Genomic DNA, 19,719 nt, shown 5'->3' on the forward strand with positions numbered 1-19,719 from the left:
GGTTTTGTTGGAGGAAAGCAATAAGAGGAAACGAAAAAGTGATGGAATTAAAGGCAGGACGAGGATCAACATGTGACCAGCGTTTGCTCGTCGGAGTGAGCTGAAGGAGGCGTGCCCGACCGATGCTGTCATGCTTATGGTGATTACCTACCACTCAAACATTGAATTGAAGTATCATATAGATTCTGTAAAACGGTAACCAATAGACTACTATAATGATGCTGGCTTGTAAACGTGAGCATCGTGATTATTTGGCGTTTGAAAAAAATAAAACCCATGAAATTATATTCATATGACATGCTGAAACATATGCCACTGACTGTACCTGGGATGAAGACATTTCACACGCGACGCCAGCAGAACTCTGAACTCCTCTTGCAGTGTTCAGGGGAACTAGTGCTGCACCGACCCGCGGGATGCTTTTATGAAGTTATTTGGCCCGCACCGCACCACTGTATATATTTTTACAACCCGCCGCGCACCCACGACCATTAAATAGACATACGGGGTCCGCGGGTTATGAGACGACCCACGCATCACTAGTTCAGGGAAAAAGTTTTATTTAAATGAGTAGTACCCATAAATGATAATTCTGCCATTTACTCACCCTCATATCTAAACCCAGCCCGGTCTGCCGTCAATTTGATTTCGCCCTGTAACTCCGTCTGTAAACCTGTACATTCATTTCTGCTGCTTATGTTACACTTTTGCGGGAACCGATCACAGACTGGCTTATCCACCTGGCACGCTATGTGCGTGTTTAACACGATGATGGATAGAGAAGCGATGGGTCGTTGCTCGTTGATCACGCCTCTTGTGGTCTGATTGGTTGAAGGACTATCCAATTGCATATAGAATCATTCAAATAATGCTTGTTTATCATGCCTCGCTTGTGCAGTAGAAAATACAGAGCAGACTCCCCAGAATGTTCAATCTTAAATTGAGCTTGGTCTGGTGATAAGCCAGACAACCTCATCTCCAAACCTATAAAAAATTAAATCAAATGCATTTTTGGACCTCTATTGAAAACACATCCATTCAAAACTTGAACACTTCTTGAACTACTTGAACAGAAAGACATAAATCCATATGAATTGAGAGTTTTAATAAAAGTTAACCCATGCACATACATGTGATTAAAATAAATAATCAGTTGATTATTTGAAAATAATAAAAAACTTTGATTAAACTGATTGATATTGAGGACACTTGAGATTTTCGAATCTTGAACTTTTTGATTGAGTAAACTATCAGTAATGGGACTGTAATCTCAAATTTTTCATTAAAAATATTTTTCATTCTTGTTTCAAAGATGAATAATAGTCAATTATGTTTTTAATGACAAAAGGGTGAGTAAATGATGATAGCTTTTTCATGTCAACTATACCTTTTAATATAGAGATGCACTGATTGCAATTATCTTGGCCAATTCTGATTTGTTTGTTTTTTTGTGTTTTTTTTCTCCATAAAAAACACAGAAAAGTACAAATTCTGTAATAAAATATAAACAAATTGCTAACAGCAGGACACTTACAGGAATATTAGACTGCTTTAAAGGAATAGTTAACCCCAAAATGTTAAGTTATATTAAAAATATCCTGGCTCTTCCAAGCATTGTAATGGCAGGCATATATAGTATATATTAATACACCTAGGATGGCTTGAGGGTGAGTAAATCATGGGGTAATCTTAATTTCTTTGTGAACTATCCCTTTAAGAGTTAACGCATGGATGCAATATACTGTTACATAACAAGCGCTATCTTTCTCAACTATTTAACATTCCCAAACTGACTTTAACTGAATACTCGCCAAGAAGGGCATTTTGACAATTTTCTACGTATTACTACTGGAGTGAATGAGAGCGAGTGAAAGGAGATGGGTGTGTGTCACTTCACTGTCGGAGAGAAGAGAGTGAGAATGCGCAGCTGACGTTATTGCATGTGCTGCTGGCTACAAAACGGACCAGCTCGGAAATACGTGAGACTGATCGGCCGACCAAAAATCTGTCGATCAGTGCATCTCTACTTTAATATGGAGGGGATCAAGATTATTAATCTGTGTCAACACTTTCCTTAAAGTGGAGTTTAATTGGTGTTATTGGGTAATTTTACCCGCTGCTGCTAATTTTCTTTTTTGATTACCTGCTCAGCAAGAGGTTCTTCATGAATGTTAAATCTGTACACAGCAGATTTAGCTCTTTTCCGAGTAAATGTCTTCTTAAGTGCTTAAGTTTCTTGATTGGAAAGACATTTATGATTTGCATGTCAGTTTGGCTGCTCTCGTCCCGAAAAGATCCAGATTTTATCAATCATAAATGCCTAAAGGTAGTTTAGAGCTGCTGTAAGGAATTATTACCGTGCGTGAAGTGACAGGTATGTCTGAAATTAGTGTCTTGACAAATCCAACCTGTCTGTGATGATGGCAAGAAGGCTGTCATGATTTACAACAGCTTCAATATTTTTTTTACGATACAGAGGTCTGTTTTGAAATGTTGTGTACTTGTCAGTTGTCTGGACTTGGAGCTGTAACATTAAAACTTGCTTTTATTTGTGTGGGCAGTAAATCAATCTTTTATACAGAAGTATTTAAATATTAAGGTTATAAAAATAAATGTACAACCTTCTGGATCTTTTATTGAAGTCCTGTATGCACACTCCCTTAGCTTCCTATCCTGTTTTTGTGCCTGTGTGGCAGTAAGTCCTCCGAACTTACCCGCTCAGTAAATGTCTCTTGCTCTACATCCACCTGCATGGTTCTCCTCTATCGCAGTATTTCAGCATCTGCCCTGGCTAAGAACTGCAGACCAGATTCTGTCTCAGCTGTTGATTATTTCTGATCTTCAAATTCACACACTTTTATCGCCCTGGCAGGCCGTACTTGGAGGAGCCACGGAATGTCATCGTGCACAAAGGGGCGGAGCCTCTTGGCATCTCCATCGTGAGTGGAGAGAATGGTGGAATCTTTGTCTCCAAGGTGACTGGGGGCAGCATCGCACACCAGGCTGGACTGGAGTATGGAGACCAGCTACTGGAGGTTAGTATTACATCAATACTGTACATTCATAACCCAGATGGGCTTTAAGAGAAAAGAATAAAGAAATTGGAAGGTTTACCAATGACACAATTTTTTTAGGACAAATTTAAATTCATGGCCATTTTTAGTTAAATATAGCCCAATTAGAGAATTCCACATATTTGAGTAGTGTTTCTGTTCACATAATTTCTATATTGCACATGGACCATCAGGACAATCACACCCTAGTACATCAAATAGTACACCCTAGTACACCAAATCGTCCCAATGGAGGCTAACAATGGCTGGGGAAGGTTTTGCACGTTCTGTGTTTTCAGTTAAGCAAAGGGATTTAATTCCAATTTGTTTTTATCTGACTCCATTTAATCATAATTTCGAATTTAGGCTAGAATGCCAATTGGTTATTTGGTCATTTATATTTAATAGCTAATTACACATTTAATTATTCCGTTTAAAGCTTTGTTGAAATTATACCCGTTCATAACCTGAATAATTCCAGAGGAAGTCAGAATAAATCAAAGTGTAACAATTTATTAACAGTCAGGTAAATATATAATGGCAATTACATAATCAGTTCAAAGATAATCCATACAGGACATCAAATACTCTAAAATGTAAAGAGTGAGAGATTCCTGACTTTCTGAATATTACGCAACGCTGGGTTATCTTAAGATATCCAGCATTACGGGCTGACCTGGTTACAGAATCAAGCCCTGATCTCTTTGCAACATTCGCTTAAATACCTGACCAAGACAGACACATTCAAATGGAAACATATATTAACAATGGGAACTGACATGAATCACTGTCCCATAGACCTGTATTGACAAAAGACCAAATGGCTGAAAGCCACACCCACCGTAATAAGCATACTATCTCTAAAACTTCCTGTTATCTTCCTGTTTACTTCTGTGGTGATGAGATCTTTGTACAAGTCACACTGAGACATTTCAAACGATATCAAACACGTACTGTATAGTGAGGACTGACATAGAATCAAGTAGATTTTTGGTGTATTTCCGGTGATAAGCAGGAGTTTGGGGGAAGTTTCATGTGAAAGGAAAGGCAAATTAGTGTCATTCATAGATTATTCACTCAGTGTGATGTCGTCTCGGACGGAGATGCTAAATGTATGAATAAGTTCAGATGCTAATTTTCCTTGTTTTCTCAGGGAGTATATTCCTTATAGTCTTACACTTTCCTTGCTATTCTATTTTATGCAATTGTATTTTAAGCCGTTTTATTATATACAGTTTGTTTAATGCAATATTATGCAGTTAATTTAGTATTTTTTTCTTTTTAACTGTTTTAAAGTTAAGAAATCTAATTGAACATTGTTTCTATTTCATGTCATGTTTTACTGCACTTGCCTATTTTATTTTATGCAATTTTATGCAGTTTTAATTACATAAAAATAAAAGTAATTACTTTTCTTTAAATTTGATTTATTTTATGCAGTTTTATGCAAGTAATTTTGTTGTATTTTTTGTTTTGTAATTTTACTTACTTTTGTGGTCCAGCTAAATTATGAAAATATCAGTAAAACAATATTTTTTCCTTTTTTTTCCTACTGAGATTGTGTAGCTCATTAATATTTTTTTCCCCTCAGTATAATGGGATAAATCTACGCAATGCCACTGAGCAGCAAGCCCGGCTCATCATTGGCCAGCAGTGTGACACCATCACGATCATGGCCCAGTACAACCCGCACATGTATCAGCTCGGCAACCACTCTCGCTCCAGGTACAGCTCTTTTCCCAATCATTTTTTGCTTGGGTGAATGCAGATTTGGTCGCAAAGCAGGTGTGGTTTATTCATGCCTATGTTGTTTTGTAGTTCCCGCTTGGAGCCAGTGAGCACTCAGTCCACACCGCAGGGTAGTGGAGCCGCCACCCCAGATAACCACTCCACCATAGACACCCTGAGTGAACAGGATGAAGGCACACTTACCCCATCCTCCAAACAGACGACACCCACCACCAGTCCTAACAGCTTCATCAGGTACTGCACAAATAAATACACAGATCTTGGTGTCTAAATAAATCTTATTTTCACGTCTCAGTGCGTGCACTTAATCTCTCTGACGCGCGGTGACGATCTGATAGCATTTAGCTTAGCCCACTAAACCCAGTTCTTTCACTATGGTACCAAACAGAGATCAAGTTAGAAGCGACCAAACACCTACGTTCCCCCATATTTAAATACAGTTACACGGATAGCAGAACGACCAAGTATGTTGAAAAAAAATAAAACATGCCACTTTTCTAAGCGGGTTAAAAAGGATAACTATAATGTATGGCGGAATAGCACTTTTGAGGGTACTTCAACTCGGCGCAGTAAAAAGTCACGCTGGAAAAATCCTCTCCCCCTATTGACGGAAATGAGAGAGGGAGGGGGAAATTTGAGGGAGGATTTTTCAGGCGACTTTTTACTGCGCCGAGTCGAAGTACTCTCAGAAGTGCTATTCCGCCATACATTATAGTTCTCCTTTTTAATCCGCTTAGAAAAGCGCCACATTTTGTTTTGTCAACACACTTGGTCGTTCAGCTATTCGTGTAACTGTATTTAAATAGGGAAAACGTGGAGGTGTTTGGTCGCTTCTAACTTGATCTCTGTTTGGTACCTTATGAATGAACTGGGTTTAGTGGGCTAAGCTAAATGCTGTCAGAATGTCACCGTGCGTCAGAGCGATTAAGTGCACGAACTGAGACGAGAGAGGTGTGTATCAACTCGTCTTAGTTAAGGGAATAAAATAGTTTAATATGAAAGAGCAGTGGAGTATCCCTTTAAAAAGGAAGCATAAATACGGAACTTTCCCCTCAGGGTTACACAACATGAAATCCACTGACTTTGGGTGACCAGTCTGATTCTGTATCTCTCTTGAATGTTAGAATTTCTTCTGGGAGTTCCAAGAAAGTTCCAGAGCCTCGTTTGGTAACCGTTAGGAAGACTCAGGTGGAGCTGGGCGTTCAGCTGTGCGGAGGAAACCTGCGGGGGATCTTTGTGGAGAGGCTGGAGGAGGACAGTCCTGCCAGAGGAGCAGATGGTCTCATGCCTGGGGACATGATACTTGAGGTAAATGGAGCAACTTCTCTGTCGGTGTAATGCTCTTTGAGGACTGCTGTGAACCAAAATAGTGAGACAGCAGTTCTTTGTAAGACAAATAAGATTTTTTTTTTGTTGGGAATGATAGATGCTTTATGAATGGACTAATACACTTTTAGCAACTGCCCTGTTGGCAGCTGTTTCAGTCAAGAGTCAAGACAAATAGGTTCCCGGAGTCATCTTAGCATTGGCATTGGTGCAGTTAGACTTTTAGCTTAAGTTGAACATATATCATTATGAACTATAAACCATACAGTGCTGCAGTGATAATATATTTCACCCTGGTTCACTCAACAAAAAGCCAGTAGGATTTTTTTCATTGGCTTTTGAAAAAATTAATCTCTTTGACCAACAAAAGTTTTGTTTATCAAGATAACTTTATACTTCTCTCAGTTCTTTCAGTCTTTATTTAAATTCTGCATGTTGCAAGGTTTGAATATTTTGTGAGAGCGTGAGTATGGTGACAGTATACTGAGAACAGTGGATGTGACAGAGCAACATCAGTGTTGAACATCTGTCAGCTCAGTTTTTTGCAGCGTGTTCTTCACCGTCAGCACTACTCGGACTACGCCCGCGGGTGTTTGGCTGATTGAGCATGTTGAATCGGCATCATTTGTCGAGAGAGAGAACTCTGATTGGCTGTTCAGTTCAGTGATGCAAGCGAGCTAACAATGAAGTCAGAAGGCATGCAGAGAAGGCTGTTCTAATGTTGTCATCTTACCTGAGCATTTCAATATGTGAATATTTTCATGACAACATGGCCTTCTGGAATGAAGAATGTGATCAAACCGATTCACATTTAAAATGGCAGCAAGCACTTTTATGGTCCGCAGTCCTAGTTTCGTTTTTACTTTTTGAATGAAGAATATAGACTACCGCCATCTGCTGGTGTTGACAGTTATAATTTGTTGTAGTCTTTGCGGTGTGTTTAAAGGGTTAGTTCATGAAAAAATGAAAATTCTGACATTAATTACTTACTCTCATGTCGTTCGACACCTGTAAGACTTTTGTTCATCTTCTGAACACAAATGAAGATATTTTTGTTGAAATCCGATGGCTCAGACAGGCCGTCATTGACACCAATGTCATTTCCTCTCTCAAGACCCTTAAAGGCACTAAAGACGTCGTTACAAAGCCAAGCTCACTACAGTGGTTCTACAATAATTTTATGAAGCGACGAGAATAGTTTTTGTGCACAAATAAAAAACTAAATATCGACTTAAATCGTGACGGCTGATTTTAAAACGAGGCTTCCTTCATAAAGCTTCGAACTGTTATGAATCAGTGCATCGAATCAGCAGTTCGGATGGACAAAGTCACGTGATTTCAGCAGTTTGGCGGTTTGACACGCGATCCGAATCATGAATCGATACGCTGATTCAAAATGCTTCGAGGGTTTATGAAGCAGTGTTTTGAAATAGGCCATCACTATATAAGTTATTTAGTTTTTTTTTGCACACAAAAACTATTCTCGTTGCTTCATAATATGATTGTAGAATAGCTGTACTGAGATGGACTTTGTAACAACGTCTTTAGTGCCTTTATGGGTCTTGAGAGAGGAAATGACATTGGTGTCAATGAAGGCCTGTCTGAACCATCGGATTTCAACAAAAATATCTTCATTTGTGTTACGAAGATGAACAAAAGTCTTACTGGTCTGGCACGGCATGAGGGTGAGTAATTAATGACAGAATTACATTTTTGTGTGAACTAACCCTTTAAGCGCAGGTTTTTGGCCTAAATGCACGCAAACTGAGGTTTAGTTTGTCATGGCCTTAAAAGCAGACTGGCGAGAAGATGAGTTTTACTGTTTGGCATGAGATGTAATGTTCCTGACAGCCTCTGTAGTCCTGTTTACCCATGCTTTAGCAACCGCTAATTTGTGTTTGGCATTCCAGTCTTATCCACTGACCATATTGTTTTCCTCCAATTCAGATGTCAGTATGATGCATTCCTAAATATTGTTTTTATTGATCACATAAAATCTTTCTCATATATGGTGTGAAATTGGTAATATCCCATTCTTGGCATGGACATATTCAGACCTGTGTCAGCCACATTATTACACACTTAATTGCTTCACTAAGACAAAGCAAAGAAGTCATCTCGTTTCTCTACATGTTATATTAGTTCTGAAATGGAAATCGACCAGGAACTCTTAAAAGAGAACATTTATTTTTAGCCTTTGTTAATATAATTTAGTACAGTATAATTCATGCACAGTGGCCATATAAGTTAGAAGGACATAGAAGAGATTTTTGATAAGCAATTGAAAATTATTTTTCTTTGTTCATCCAGTATGGCTCAGTTAATATGAAGAATAAGACGGTGGAGGAGGCATACCTGGAAATGCTGAAGCCTGTGGAAACAGTGACTTTCAGAGTCCAGCATCGTCTGGATGAGTTCAACCAGGTGAAAGACACTCCTGGAGATGGATTCTATATCAGGTAAAAAGAATATCAGTTTTTGAGGAGGTAAAAAGGGTGTTTTTACTCACACATTGATGAATTTGAACCAAAGTATGTTACAGACTTTACATGAAGACCCTAAAGAATCATGCCAACTTGTGGAAAATGGGCATCCTATGACCCCTTTAAAGGGCACTCGACCCTCTTTTTAGTTGTGATATAGTGTCTCAGTCTACATTACATTCAGACTGGTGTTTTAAGAAGCTAAACAATTAGAATAGAATAATAATTGTATATTATTATTATTATTGATAACAGTAACAGTCAAATATTGTCAGTAATAGCCATATCATGTGAAACAAATGGTCTGTAAAATAAAATGTATACTTTTGACCTAATTTCTACACTTGCAAGAGATACCCTTGAGCTTTTTGTTTTCGTTTTTTTGAATGAAACTGCAGTTGGGCTTTTATTTTGGCAGAAATCTACTGTATCTGTGACAGGTTTACAAACACGTCTCATTACAAATCTAGTGAAGTGCTGTAATCATCTTCCTACAATAATGTCGGAAATAATGCAAATGTGAAAATAATACATAACTGGTGACTGCTATGTTCCCAAATGCATGCTAACCTCGGCACATTCAGAGATCAGACTGTGAACCGAGCCGGTCTGAGACGGGGAAAACACCGGATCTCGAGCTGATCATGTGATCAATACGCTCAGTGAGCACTTTGCTTTGAAACACACAACGCAAAGCAAACAGACAATATATTTATTAAATTAAATCAAAGTCTTTTGTGATTTGTTTAGGGCACAGACTAAAGCCATATCTCGCTTTCGGTTTTAGTTTGTTTGACAGATACCTTGTCAAAGCAATAGCGCCAAACAGCAACAGACTTTTTGCGTTATGAGAATTATTTGTGGTTCTTTGTTAAACTGGCAGCACAGATTAGACTATGGTGAGTCTAGGTGATTAATGGGAAACGCTGAGGTACAGCATGATCTCAACAGTCTCACACAACAGTCTGCACATCTGCCATTGACATACATCACCATACATGGCCACTTACTGTATCCCTATAACCAAATGCCAGTGTTCGGGCCTTGTGCATGCTGCTCTAAATATAGATATGCGAAAAAAACTGCAGCAACGGGAATCTTTAATCTCTTTAATTATGTTTAAGATGGAGGGTGAGCTATTGTATCTGGCGTTGAAGATTATATCACCAAATCTCAATAATTTGTGTTCTATAATAGTAGCTGTGGTAATTAGATGGTTCTAGACAGAGATGCATTGTGTCTACACGGTGGAAAAAGAATAATGGAAGAGGGCTGTTCAGAAATAGCCGTGTTTGTCTTTGCAAATGAAATTCTGTGACCCGCAGCTGTTGCAGGCGCTTTTTATGCCTGTGCTCCCATGATGTCACCCGCAGTAAATAATCTCTGTCGATCCGCATGTCATGAATGAACCGGGATGAGGAGTTATGGGTCGGCGCTAAAAGCCGCCTCGTGCTACTCCCAGGAATGAAGAATCGGTTCTGTCCCAGCCTCTTCCTGAATTTTTCATTCGTTCTTTCTTTCCTTCCTTTATTTTTCTTTGTCTCCTGCACTCCTTTCATTTGTCTCGTATTACCTCATTCTTGCAGATGCCGCACCGCAGTCTTTGCCTCATGTATAATGCTGTCACTTGTTGAATTATTCATTTCCTCTTTCTCTTGCAGAGCACTTTATGACCGCGTAGCTGAGACTGAGCTCGACCTCTCCTTTAAGAAAGATGACATCCTCTATGTGGATGACACGCTACCAAATGGCAACTTCGGCACCTGGATGGCCTGGCAACTTGATGAAAATGCACAAAAAATTCAAAGAGGGCAGATCCCTAGCAAATATATGTGAGTCCCATCCTTAGACTCAATCAAATGATGGTGTCTTTTAAAGGATGAATCAATCACGGTTAGTGTAATTTGACTATTGTCTTAAAAAGTGACATGAAAATACTATATACCAACACTTTCCATGCTTCATTTAGCAGCCCAACTATTAATTTAAATTAATTATTATATTATTCATTATTTAAATTAATTAATTACATTTAATTCAACTAAAAATAGAGGAATAAGAGAAAAAATTAATTCATGAGCACCATATCAGCATATTAGAATGATTTCTGAAGGATCATGGGATACTGAAGACTGGGGTAATTGATGCTGGAAATTTTCAGCTTTACCAAAATGTGCTTGAAATTCAGTTTTTAAGTATATTAAAATAGAAATAAAAGTTATTTTGGTAACCTTTTACTTAAAGCCTTTATATATAATGCATTATTAAGGTATTCATAATGTATGTAATGCATTAAATATTTTCACAAATAATTATAATCAAACATCATGTAATATTTGCAGATTTCTTGTTAGATCTGAAATTGGTTTTAATACATTATACTTTTTTATAAGTATTATAACTATAAATGTTTACAATTAATCATGAGATAACACAGTGCATTACAAGGTGTAATTAAAGCATTAAAAATAAAAAAAGGCCATTTTAAGATTTGAAGATATTTACATTTCTTTTTTTAAAAATATATTATTTGAGTTTTTTATGCTATTATATATCCTTTATTATATACTTTTATATTTAATTTTTCTGCATGGATATTACTATATAATAATAAGTGGTAATGATTTAATTTTAGTGTTTAATTTCAGAATTCTTTTGTACATATAATTACGCAAAATAATGTACATAAAAATTGTGTATGTATAATTCACTGTCATTAAAATGTATTATGTATAAATCTATATCAGCCTGTCAGCCACTTAAAAGCTCTCTAGATATTTATATAGATTTTAGATTTTATTCAACACATTAGTTAAAAACAACTCAATCCATGCGTGTATACATAGTGTGTCTGCCCCAGGTGACGATATGAAAACGTACAGAAGACTGCAGAAAGGCAGTTGTGTAACCTGAACTTCTGTTCCTTTCCAGGATGGATCAGGAGTTCTACCGCAGACACAGTATGACTGAACTAAAGGACGAGACGGGCTCCAGTAAGACCCTCTCCGCCGCCGCGCGCCGATCCTTCTTCCGCAGGAAACAGAAGCACAAACGCAGCAGCTCCAAAGATGGGAAAGACGTGGTAGCCTTGGACGCGATCAGCACAGACTCTATTCCATTCTTAGATGGTGAGACTCTTCAGTATCCCATAATGTAGTGCTGCAGAAATGAGCAATTTGATGTGACGGATGTTGATTATGGAATTTTCTTTTGGTGTGTGTGTGCTCAGACTGTGTGAGCTTGGCCTATCAGAGAGTGCAGAAGATTGACTGCACATCTCCCAGACCAGTGCTGATCCTCGGCCCGCTGGTGGATCCAGTTAAAGACATGCTGGTCAAGGAATCTCCAGGGAAATTCAGCAGATGTGTTCTTGGTACATGACGACTAGTTTTTAACTGCAATGTGATCACTGTTAAAATGATCTTTGTCATTCTATAATAAGGTTAAATGTTTATGCATTAAGGGTAATGAGATTGATCAGTACTGGTTGTCAGTAATACCACCCTTAGAATTTTTCACAGAATGAGAGCAAATAACTGGAGCTGTTTCAGGCATTTTAGTTGACTAAATTTAGTTTGCTACTGTTTGTTATAACTTTAAAGATAAACTGTAAATCAATTCTCCAAGCAAAATTCCTTAAGCAAATTTGTTTAAATATGAGATTTACTATAATGTATTTCTTTTCATTGTCACTTACAACCAGCACTATCAAATGCTCTAATAGTAATTATGGCAGAAGTACCTGTATTATTTAACATTTTTTAATTGGATAGTTGAAAATTTGGAGCAATGTTCACTTAATTGAAAAATACTTCGTGATAGTTTACCCCAAAATGAAAATTCTGTCATTATTTACCCTCATGTCGTTAGACTTTCGTTTGTCTTTGGAACACAAAAGAAGATCTTTTTTTATGAAATCTGAGAGCTTTCTCTCCTTCCATTGACAGCTACGCAACTACCACTTTGACACTTCAAAAAGTTAATAAAGAGATCGTAAAGCTAATAGATATGAATGGACTGATTAAGTTAAAATTTTCTAAAGAGACGCGATCACTTTATATGATGAACACATTGAATTTAGGCTATTCATATTTAAACATTGATCAGTGAATATAAACCAAAGATCAACCAAACCTCATTGGTTCTTGCAGCATCCTCAAACATGATGCGTAACACGAGAATGAACCTCATTGGTTCTTGAGGAAGCTCAAATGTGATGTATAACACATGAACTAACCTCATTGGTTCTTGCAGAAGCTCAAACGTTCTGCGTAACACGAGAATTAACCTCATTAGTTCTTGCGCAAGCTCAAGCGTGATGCGTAACAAGAATGAACCTCACTGGTGATTGTGGAAGCTTAAACGTGATTCTTAACACGAGAATGAACCTCATTGGTTCTTGCGGAAGCTCAAGCGTGATGCGTAACACGAGAATGATCCTCATTGGTTCTTGCGGAAGCTCAAGCGTGATGCGTAACACGAGAATGAACCTCATTGGTTCTTGTGGAAGCTCAAACGCGATGTGTGACGCGAGAATGAACCTTATTGGTTCTTGCGGAAGCTGAAGCGTGATGCGTAACACAAGAATGAACCTCATTGGTTATTGTGGAAGCTCAAATGTGATGTGTTACGCGAGAATTAACCTTATTGGTTCTTGCGGAAGCTCAAACATGAATCGTAACCAGGCCGAAAGGTTTCAGATTTAAATATTTTCTTTTGTGTTCTGAAGATGAATGAAAGTCTTACGGTTTTGGAAAGGCATCCGGGTGAGTAATTAATGGTGGAATTTTAATTTTTTGGTAAACTTTCCGCTTAAGAGTAAAATCCATTGTTTTAAAAAATAATAATTAATATTTCTGTTAATATGGAACTATATAAAGGAGTAAATTCAGCTGCATATGTTTTTGCTGTTGTTTTGAAGCTGATATCTAGATTAAAGTATTACTACCTAATAGTTTTGGCATCATGAAAACTGATAGTATTAATGGAGAAAGCTGTCAGTGTCATTAATGGATAAATCTCATTGGTTCAGCCTTAATCATGCTGTTGAATATGAGTGAGCTGACCTTTTGTTTGTTCTGCTCATCCAGAGGTGATGAAGGCTTCTCAGCAGGCCATCGAGCGCGGGGTGAAAGACTTTCTTTTCATCGACTACAAAAGGAGGAGTGGCCATTTTGATGTGACAACTGTTGCCTCGATCAAGGAGATCACAGACACGGTTTGTCCACATTTCTGCTCACTGCATCTCCGTCAAATTTTTTATGATGTTAAATTGAAATAATACCACGATCTGATAAATGATTAGATTCATATCAAGAGATGAGGTTCATGTCACTTGGTTGTGTTTGCAGGATTGCTGTCAATGACTGTAAGCTTGTTTCTCTGTTTGCAGTCGCTCATGCTGTATGTGTGTAACATGACTCAGACCTGTTCTGTGCTGTGTCGTTCTCTCTCGTAGGACTGTCACTGTTTGCTTGACATTGCACCTCACGCTATCGAACGGCTTCACAGCGTTCACATTTACCCAATCGTCATTTTCATTCGCTACAAAAATGCAAAGCAGATAAAGTAAGTGTCCACATCATTCCTCTTCACACGTACTTCTCGAAATAAATGCAGTGGGTACGAATATTTCAGTGAGTTAAAGAGCTAGCTAAGCTCTTGGGTGTCCTTGCAGAACCCTTCCAAAATCACACACACTCTGCTGAAGGCCCTCCTGGCACATTTTTACACCAAGAAGTTCCTGTGCGCTCCCTCAGGGCCCCGGAGACATTTGGGAAATGGAAAGCAGTTTTACTGTGTAGGCTGCATTTGACTGCTGTTAAATGGATGAATATCTTGGCTCACTTTTGCCATAACCTTACACAGATATAGGACAAGATATATGACAGTGTAGGCAGCTGCTTCACTCTTTCTGTCTGTCTCTCTCTCTCCTTCGCTTATGCTCAAGGTTGTCTGCTGTAGACCGCTTTGTGAGATCCCCGGGCAAAATTAAAGCCAAGTCTTAATATGCATATCACGGGTTCGCAGCATACTGTACTGATAGCTCTCTAGGGGTGCGAGACTTAAAAGAACAATAAATCCCCGCTCTATTCTCCTGGTAGTGCTGCATAACTGTGCCTTTAGGTCTTTTCAGCGCTTCTGTGCGGAGTTGTCAGCGCGCTAATGGTGCAAAGTTGTCCCAACAGAGGTCTTTAAATGGGTGATTTCCCAGAAGGATTAGAAAAGCAAGCCTGCACTCGAAAACTATGGGGATTAATGCAGGTCGTCTATGACCTGCCGACTGGCACATACTTAATATAAAGGCAACCCGAGTTAATCAGTCCTGCACTTATTAACTCTCAGGATCATGACACCGCGTCATATCACGCCAATGACTTAATAGGCTCTTGCGTTTCTTGAAAACTCAGCAGCTTTCTATGAAAACTCACACCAAGGCTGGGTGGTATATTAAATATTCATTATATGTTTGCCATGATTCTGTGCCAGTATAAAAGGAACAATTAAATATTAATGTGGTTTTTAATAAAATCTATTAAAGTTTTTAAATGCTCATTAAAATTTTCAAAATCAAAATCTCTCTCTCTCTCTCTCTCTCTCTCTCTCTCTCTCTCTCTCTCTCTCTCTCTCTCTCTCTCTCTCTCTCTCTCTCTCTCTCTCTCTCTCTCTCTCTCTCTCTCTCTCTCTCTCTCTCTCTCTCTCTCTCTCTCTCCCCATCTCTCTAAGCATATTGCATAGTTGTACAAATTAAAAAAAGAAGAGACCCAGCTATTGTATTCTATGCTCTTCCATGTGAGATTTTATATATATATATATATATATATATATATATATATATATAGAGAGAGAGAGAGAGAGAGAGAGAGAGAGAGAGAGATACTTTTTTTGCATAGTAAAATAAAAAAGTAGCTGTAGTTTGTCAGATAAATACCTTTAACCCAGAATACCCCAGAATAAATACCTTATTTATTCTTTGCACATTAATTGACATGAGCACTTAAGTCTACCCTATTTTTGCTAGATAACTATATATATATATATATATATATATATATATATATATATATATATATATATATATATATATATATATATATATATAATATTTTTTTTTTTTTTTTTTTTTTTAGCTAACATGCACTCTCACATACTCACACATGACTATTTTATTTAGTTTTGTTTTACTTTACCTATACTGCCCGTCTCTAACACACACTCACACAGACGACACCTGTCACAGCAGTGTGTGTACATAGATGTTTGGTGTTTAGTTGTTTTGCCCTGCAAGGGAGCTGCACACCTTTGCTGAGTTTTAGTGTAAAAAAACCCTGATATCATCATTTTACACTTTTATTATTATTATGTACAATCACCTGTCCAAAATGTTGCTGCTTTAACCACGTTTGTCTCAAAAGAACAATGTCATTGTGCCAGTTTAATCTTGTAATGTCATTATGTGTGAAGTATGAATGACTGTTTCTGTTTCCCTCTGTAGAGAGCAGAAAGATCCGGTTTATCTGCGGGATAAAGTCTCTCAAAAACATTCCAAGGAGCAGTTTGAGATTGCACAGAAGATAGAGCAGGAGTATAGCAAATTTTTCACAGGTCAGGGTTTTTGACATTACATCACATTATATTTGAGTAATATTATCAAAGTTGGTTAATGTATTTTTATATAAAGAAACATAATACATTTTACTATTTTAATGTGTTGAATTGCAAGTATTTTAATCACCACTATTTTTTTTTTTATCTGCACATTTGGGTCAGTAAGATTTATTGGAAAAAATATATTTTATTTAGCAAAAATGCATAGAAATTTATCAAAATTGACAAAGAAAGCAGCACTAGTGTGCTAATAAAGACAAGAAATGTTTCTTAAGCAGCAGATCAGCATATTACAATGACTTCTAAAGGATCATGTGACACTGAAGACTGGAGTAATGGTGCTGAAAATTTAGCTTTGCATGACAGGAATAAATTAAATTATATATAAATAATTTATTATTTTTTTACAAATAGGGTAAAAAATATTTGTAGTCATGTTCCCTTTGTACATACTATGTATTTATTATAGTAATTGCAATAACTGGGTAAAACTAGGTACTAACCCTAAACACACCCCTCAAACTAAAATTAAAGGGATAGTTCACCCAAAAATGTAAATTCTGTTATCATTTACTCACCCTCAACAAGACCTTTTTTAATCTTCGGAACACAAATTAAGATCTTTTTGATGAAACCCGAGAGTATTCTTGTCACGTCGTAAAACTAAGGTTGAACCAGGAGTGGAAGTGTAGTTTTGTGAAAAATTACATTTTGTTCTCAGTTGTGCTGACATAATTTGCTTTAGCATAGGGACAATACATTTCATTAGTTCATTAATTTCAGAAACATGCTTTCTTTATAACGTTACTCAGTATTTTTCTCTCAAGCATAAAAATAGGTTTTACATTTAATTCATATATAGGTTTGATGATTTGACTATTATTCTAAAATGTGGAGAACAATAATGTCCAAATATTTTACTTGTAGTGTAAAAAAAAGAAGACAAAAAAGAAGATGAATTGTTTCTGTATGTTTCCTGACAGGTATCGTTCAAGGAGGCACCTTCCCTTACATTTGCACTCAGATCGTGACTATTGTGGATCAGGAACAGAGCAAAGTTCTGTGGACGCCGCTGGGCTCTCCGTAGGGCTCTGACACTTACAAACACTAGACTTTATACACAAAACACTCAAAGGTACACTAACGTTACGAGCGACATGTTAAAATAGTGATTATTTTTTGTCAATATTATTATGTTATTAATTGTAACTCTTATTTGTATATTTGTGTGTGTATGTGTGAGTGGGTGTGTGTGTGGATGGGTGTGTATGTGTGCGCGTGTGTGTGGCAAGAAGCGGGATGATAGCACTGAAGTATTTGTTCATTTCCTTTGGTCTTCCTGATGGACATGTAAAGTTTTAGCAATGCTGCAATTTAAGACACTCGTTTACAGAGCAATCAGTCGGTGAACTGTCCAGGGCCGCCCGTATGCAGCCCTGTACCAAAACGTATGCGTGACACCCTCCCATGTCCCACATATCAGCTCAAGGACTGAATCCTCGTCTTGTGCTTTAAGAGTCATTTGTGGCCAAGTTTGTTGTGTAGATGTCAGTGAGCGTTGCTTTGAATCGTAGTGCTTATCTATCAAGCTGAGACGGACAGCAGCTAAACGGTTTCTACGGGCCAAATGGAAGTGCCTTCGGAGATCTGCTGAGCGTATGACAATGGCATGAGGTGAAAGCCTGGTATTTAAACAGTAAAACTTCTCAGATTGCACTCCAGGGCTAGACAGACCACTGTGTACTATGAGATCTCGGAGCATTCTCATAGCAGAGCTTATATTTAAAGAGAATATCCCACGTAACACTTGTACACGTATGCGTATGTATGCAATTTCATCGAAATATATAGAAATATATTTACTGTATTTTTACTAGGCTATAGGCCTAGGGGAGTGTGGCGGAGCGGTCACGTCTTAGCAAATATTAGCATGTTCGAGCGCGTGCGAGAGAGCGAATGCACACGTTTCTGTTTGCGTATGTTTGTCAGTCACTTTTATATGTACTACACACTAAAAAAAAGGATCACAGAAAGAAAAGTTGCAGGGTAAACCTGAAATGGTTTTCTTAAATCTGTTTAAATGTTAGTGGCTTTTCATTGCTATTTAATTATTATTCTTTTTTATTTTTTATTCAAGAGGCGTGTTATGTCTCATGCAGACCAGTAGCCCCATTAACGTTGTGCCAAAAACATGTCATTTTCTTTCGTTTTTCTGTTTTGCACTTCCAATGTTCTGAACCCTAAACAAATGACTGTTCGTAGGTTTCCAGTAGAATGGAAATAGGTACTATAATTTTACTGTAAAATAATATTCATGTGTATCACTCCTGTTCCATACATTTCATGAACTGCCTTTTTTTTAAAGAAAGAGAAACACTACATAAAAAGGGATTTCTTATTGCACATTTGTTTTCACACCGCAGGATATCAGTCCATTGGGTTGAAATTAGGCATTTTGTCAAAGTGAATATAACGTCTAACTATTTTTCTGAATAGCTAGCGTACAGTTTTACACGAGGAATTCATCACCACAGAGTATTTCCGACTATTAGAACGCAGGTACTGTTTCCATTGGGATTTCTTTCATTCTAAAAGAATGTGATTTGTATGAAAACGTCATTAATGCGAGAATAAAAGTTGTTTTCTGTACCACACAATGTCATTATATGAATCAAGATGGTGTGTGTTTGATTGATGGGCGTGTTCATCTGGCTGCGGGCTGAGATCTCCATCATATTAAGGGTGTAATTCAGCTGCTTCTACGGCAGATTGACGTGTGGTGTGATCGAGTGTGGAGCGGTCTTGTTTGTTGCTCCTCCTTGAAGATGATGCGACGCGTCTAACCATGGGAAAGATGTGCTGTTAATTACTGGAACTAAGGTGAGCTCTCAAACAAAGCCTGCATCTGTACGGCTGTCAGCTGCTGTTTGGGGTGGAAGAGTTGCTCCACGGGGCTGGTAACCCTGGTTTTGTACAAATCATTGTGACAGCGTCATTTTCTCTCTTTTTTTTTTTTTGCAAAAAAAAAAAATCTTGTCAAAGAGGTTTAGAGTCCTGAATAATGTTGGCCATCAGCTAACTGAGGAGAACACTACAGTGATGTCATTTGAACTGGTCAAAGGTTCTGTAGCCTATCAAATGCTTGTCTTTCTGAAGTTTTCTTTCTTAGTATAGAGCAGGGGTGTCCAATCCTGCTCCTGAAGGGCTACTGTCCTACAGAGTTTAGCTCTAACCCCAATGAAACGGCTAAACCAGCTAATCAAGGTCTTTCTAGGCATACTAGAAACTTCCTGCAGGTGTGTTGAGGCAAGCTGAAACTAAACTCTGCAGGACAGCGGCCCTTTAGGACCGAGTTTGGACACTTTAAAATATAATTGATTACTTTTTTAATCATTTATTCTAATTAATCAGCAAGGATGTGTTTAATTGCTAAAAAGTGATGGTAAAGATTTATATTGTTGGAAAAGTTTTCTATTTTGAATAAATACTGTTTTTTTTTT

General features: G+C 37.7%; 1 protein-coding gene across 6 annotated transcripts in view; it reads left to right on the forward strand.

Annotated features, from left to right (window-relative positions):
- Positions 1-19,719, forward strand: part of dlg5a (discs, large homolog 5a (Drosophila)) — a 77,942-nt gene extending 58,223 nt beyond the window's left edge. For 5 of the 6 annotated variants that reach the window (XM_067422309.1, XM_067422307.1, XM_067422305.1 and 2 more), the window contains 12 exons: positions 2,873-3,035; positions 4,645-4,778; positions 4,872-5,036; positions 5,927-6,110; positions 8,439-8,587; positions 10,273-10,443; positions 11,543-11,739; positions 11,841-11,984; positions 13,702-13,829; positions 14,070-14,179; positions 16,107-16,216; positions 17,203-19,719. In XM_067422309.1, coding sequence (XP_067278410.1) covers positions 2,873-3,035; positions 4,645-4,778; positions 4,872-5,036; positions 5,927-6,110; positions 8,439-8,587; positions 10,273-10,443; positions 11,543-11,739; positions 11,841-11,984; positions 13,702-13,829; positions 14,070-14,179; positions 16,107-16,216; positions 17,203-17,306 — 1,759 coding nt within the window. In that variant the 3' untranslated portion in view covers positions 17,307-19,719. The remainder of the gene's footprint in view (positions 1-2,872; positions 3,036-4,644; positions 4,779-4,871; positions 5,037-5,926; positions 6,111-8,438; positions 8,588-10,272; positions 10,444-11,542; positions 11,740-11,840; positions 11,985-13,701; positions 13,830-14,069; positions 14,180-16,106; positions 16,217-17,202) is intronic. The other variant, XR_010898814.1, reaches the window with a different exon arrangement.

This window comes from Pseudorasbora parva, chromosome 17 (genome assembly GCF_024679245.1).
Source record: "Pseudorasbora parva isolate DD20220531a chromosome 17, ASM2467924v1, whole genome shotgun sequence".
NCBI classification, from domain to species: Eukaryota; Metazoa; Chordata; class Actinopteri; order Cypriniformes; family Gobionidae; genus Pseudorasbora; species Pseudorasbora parva.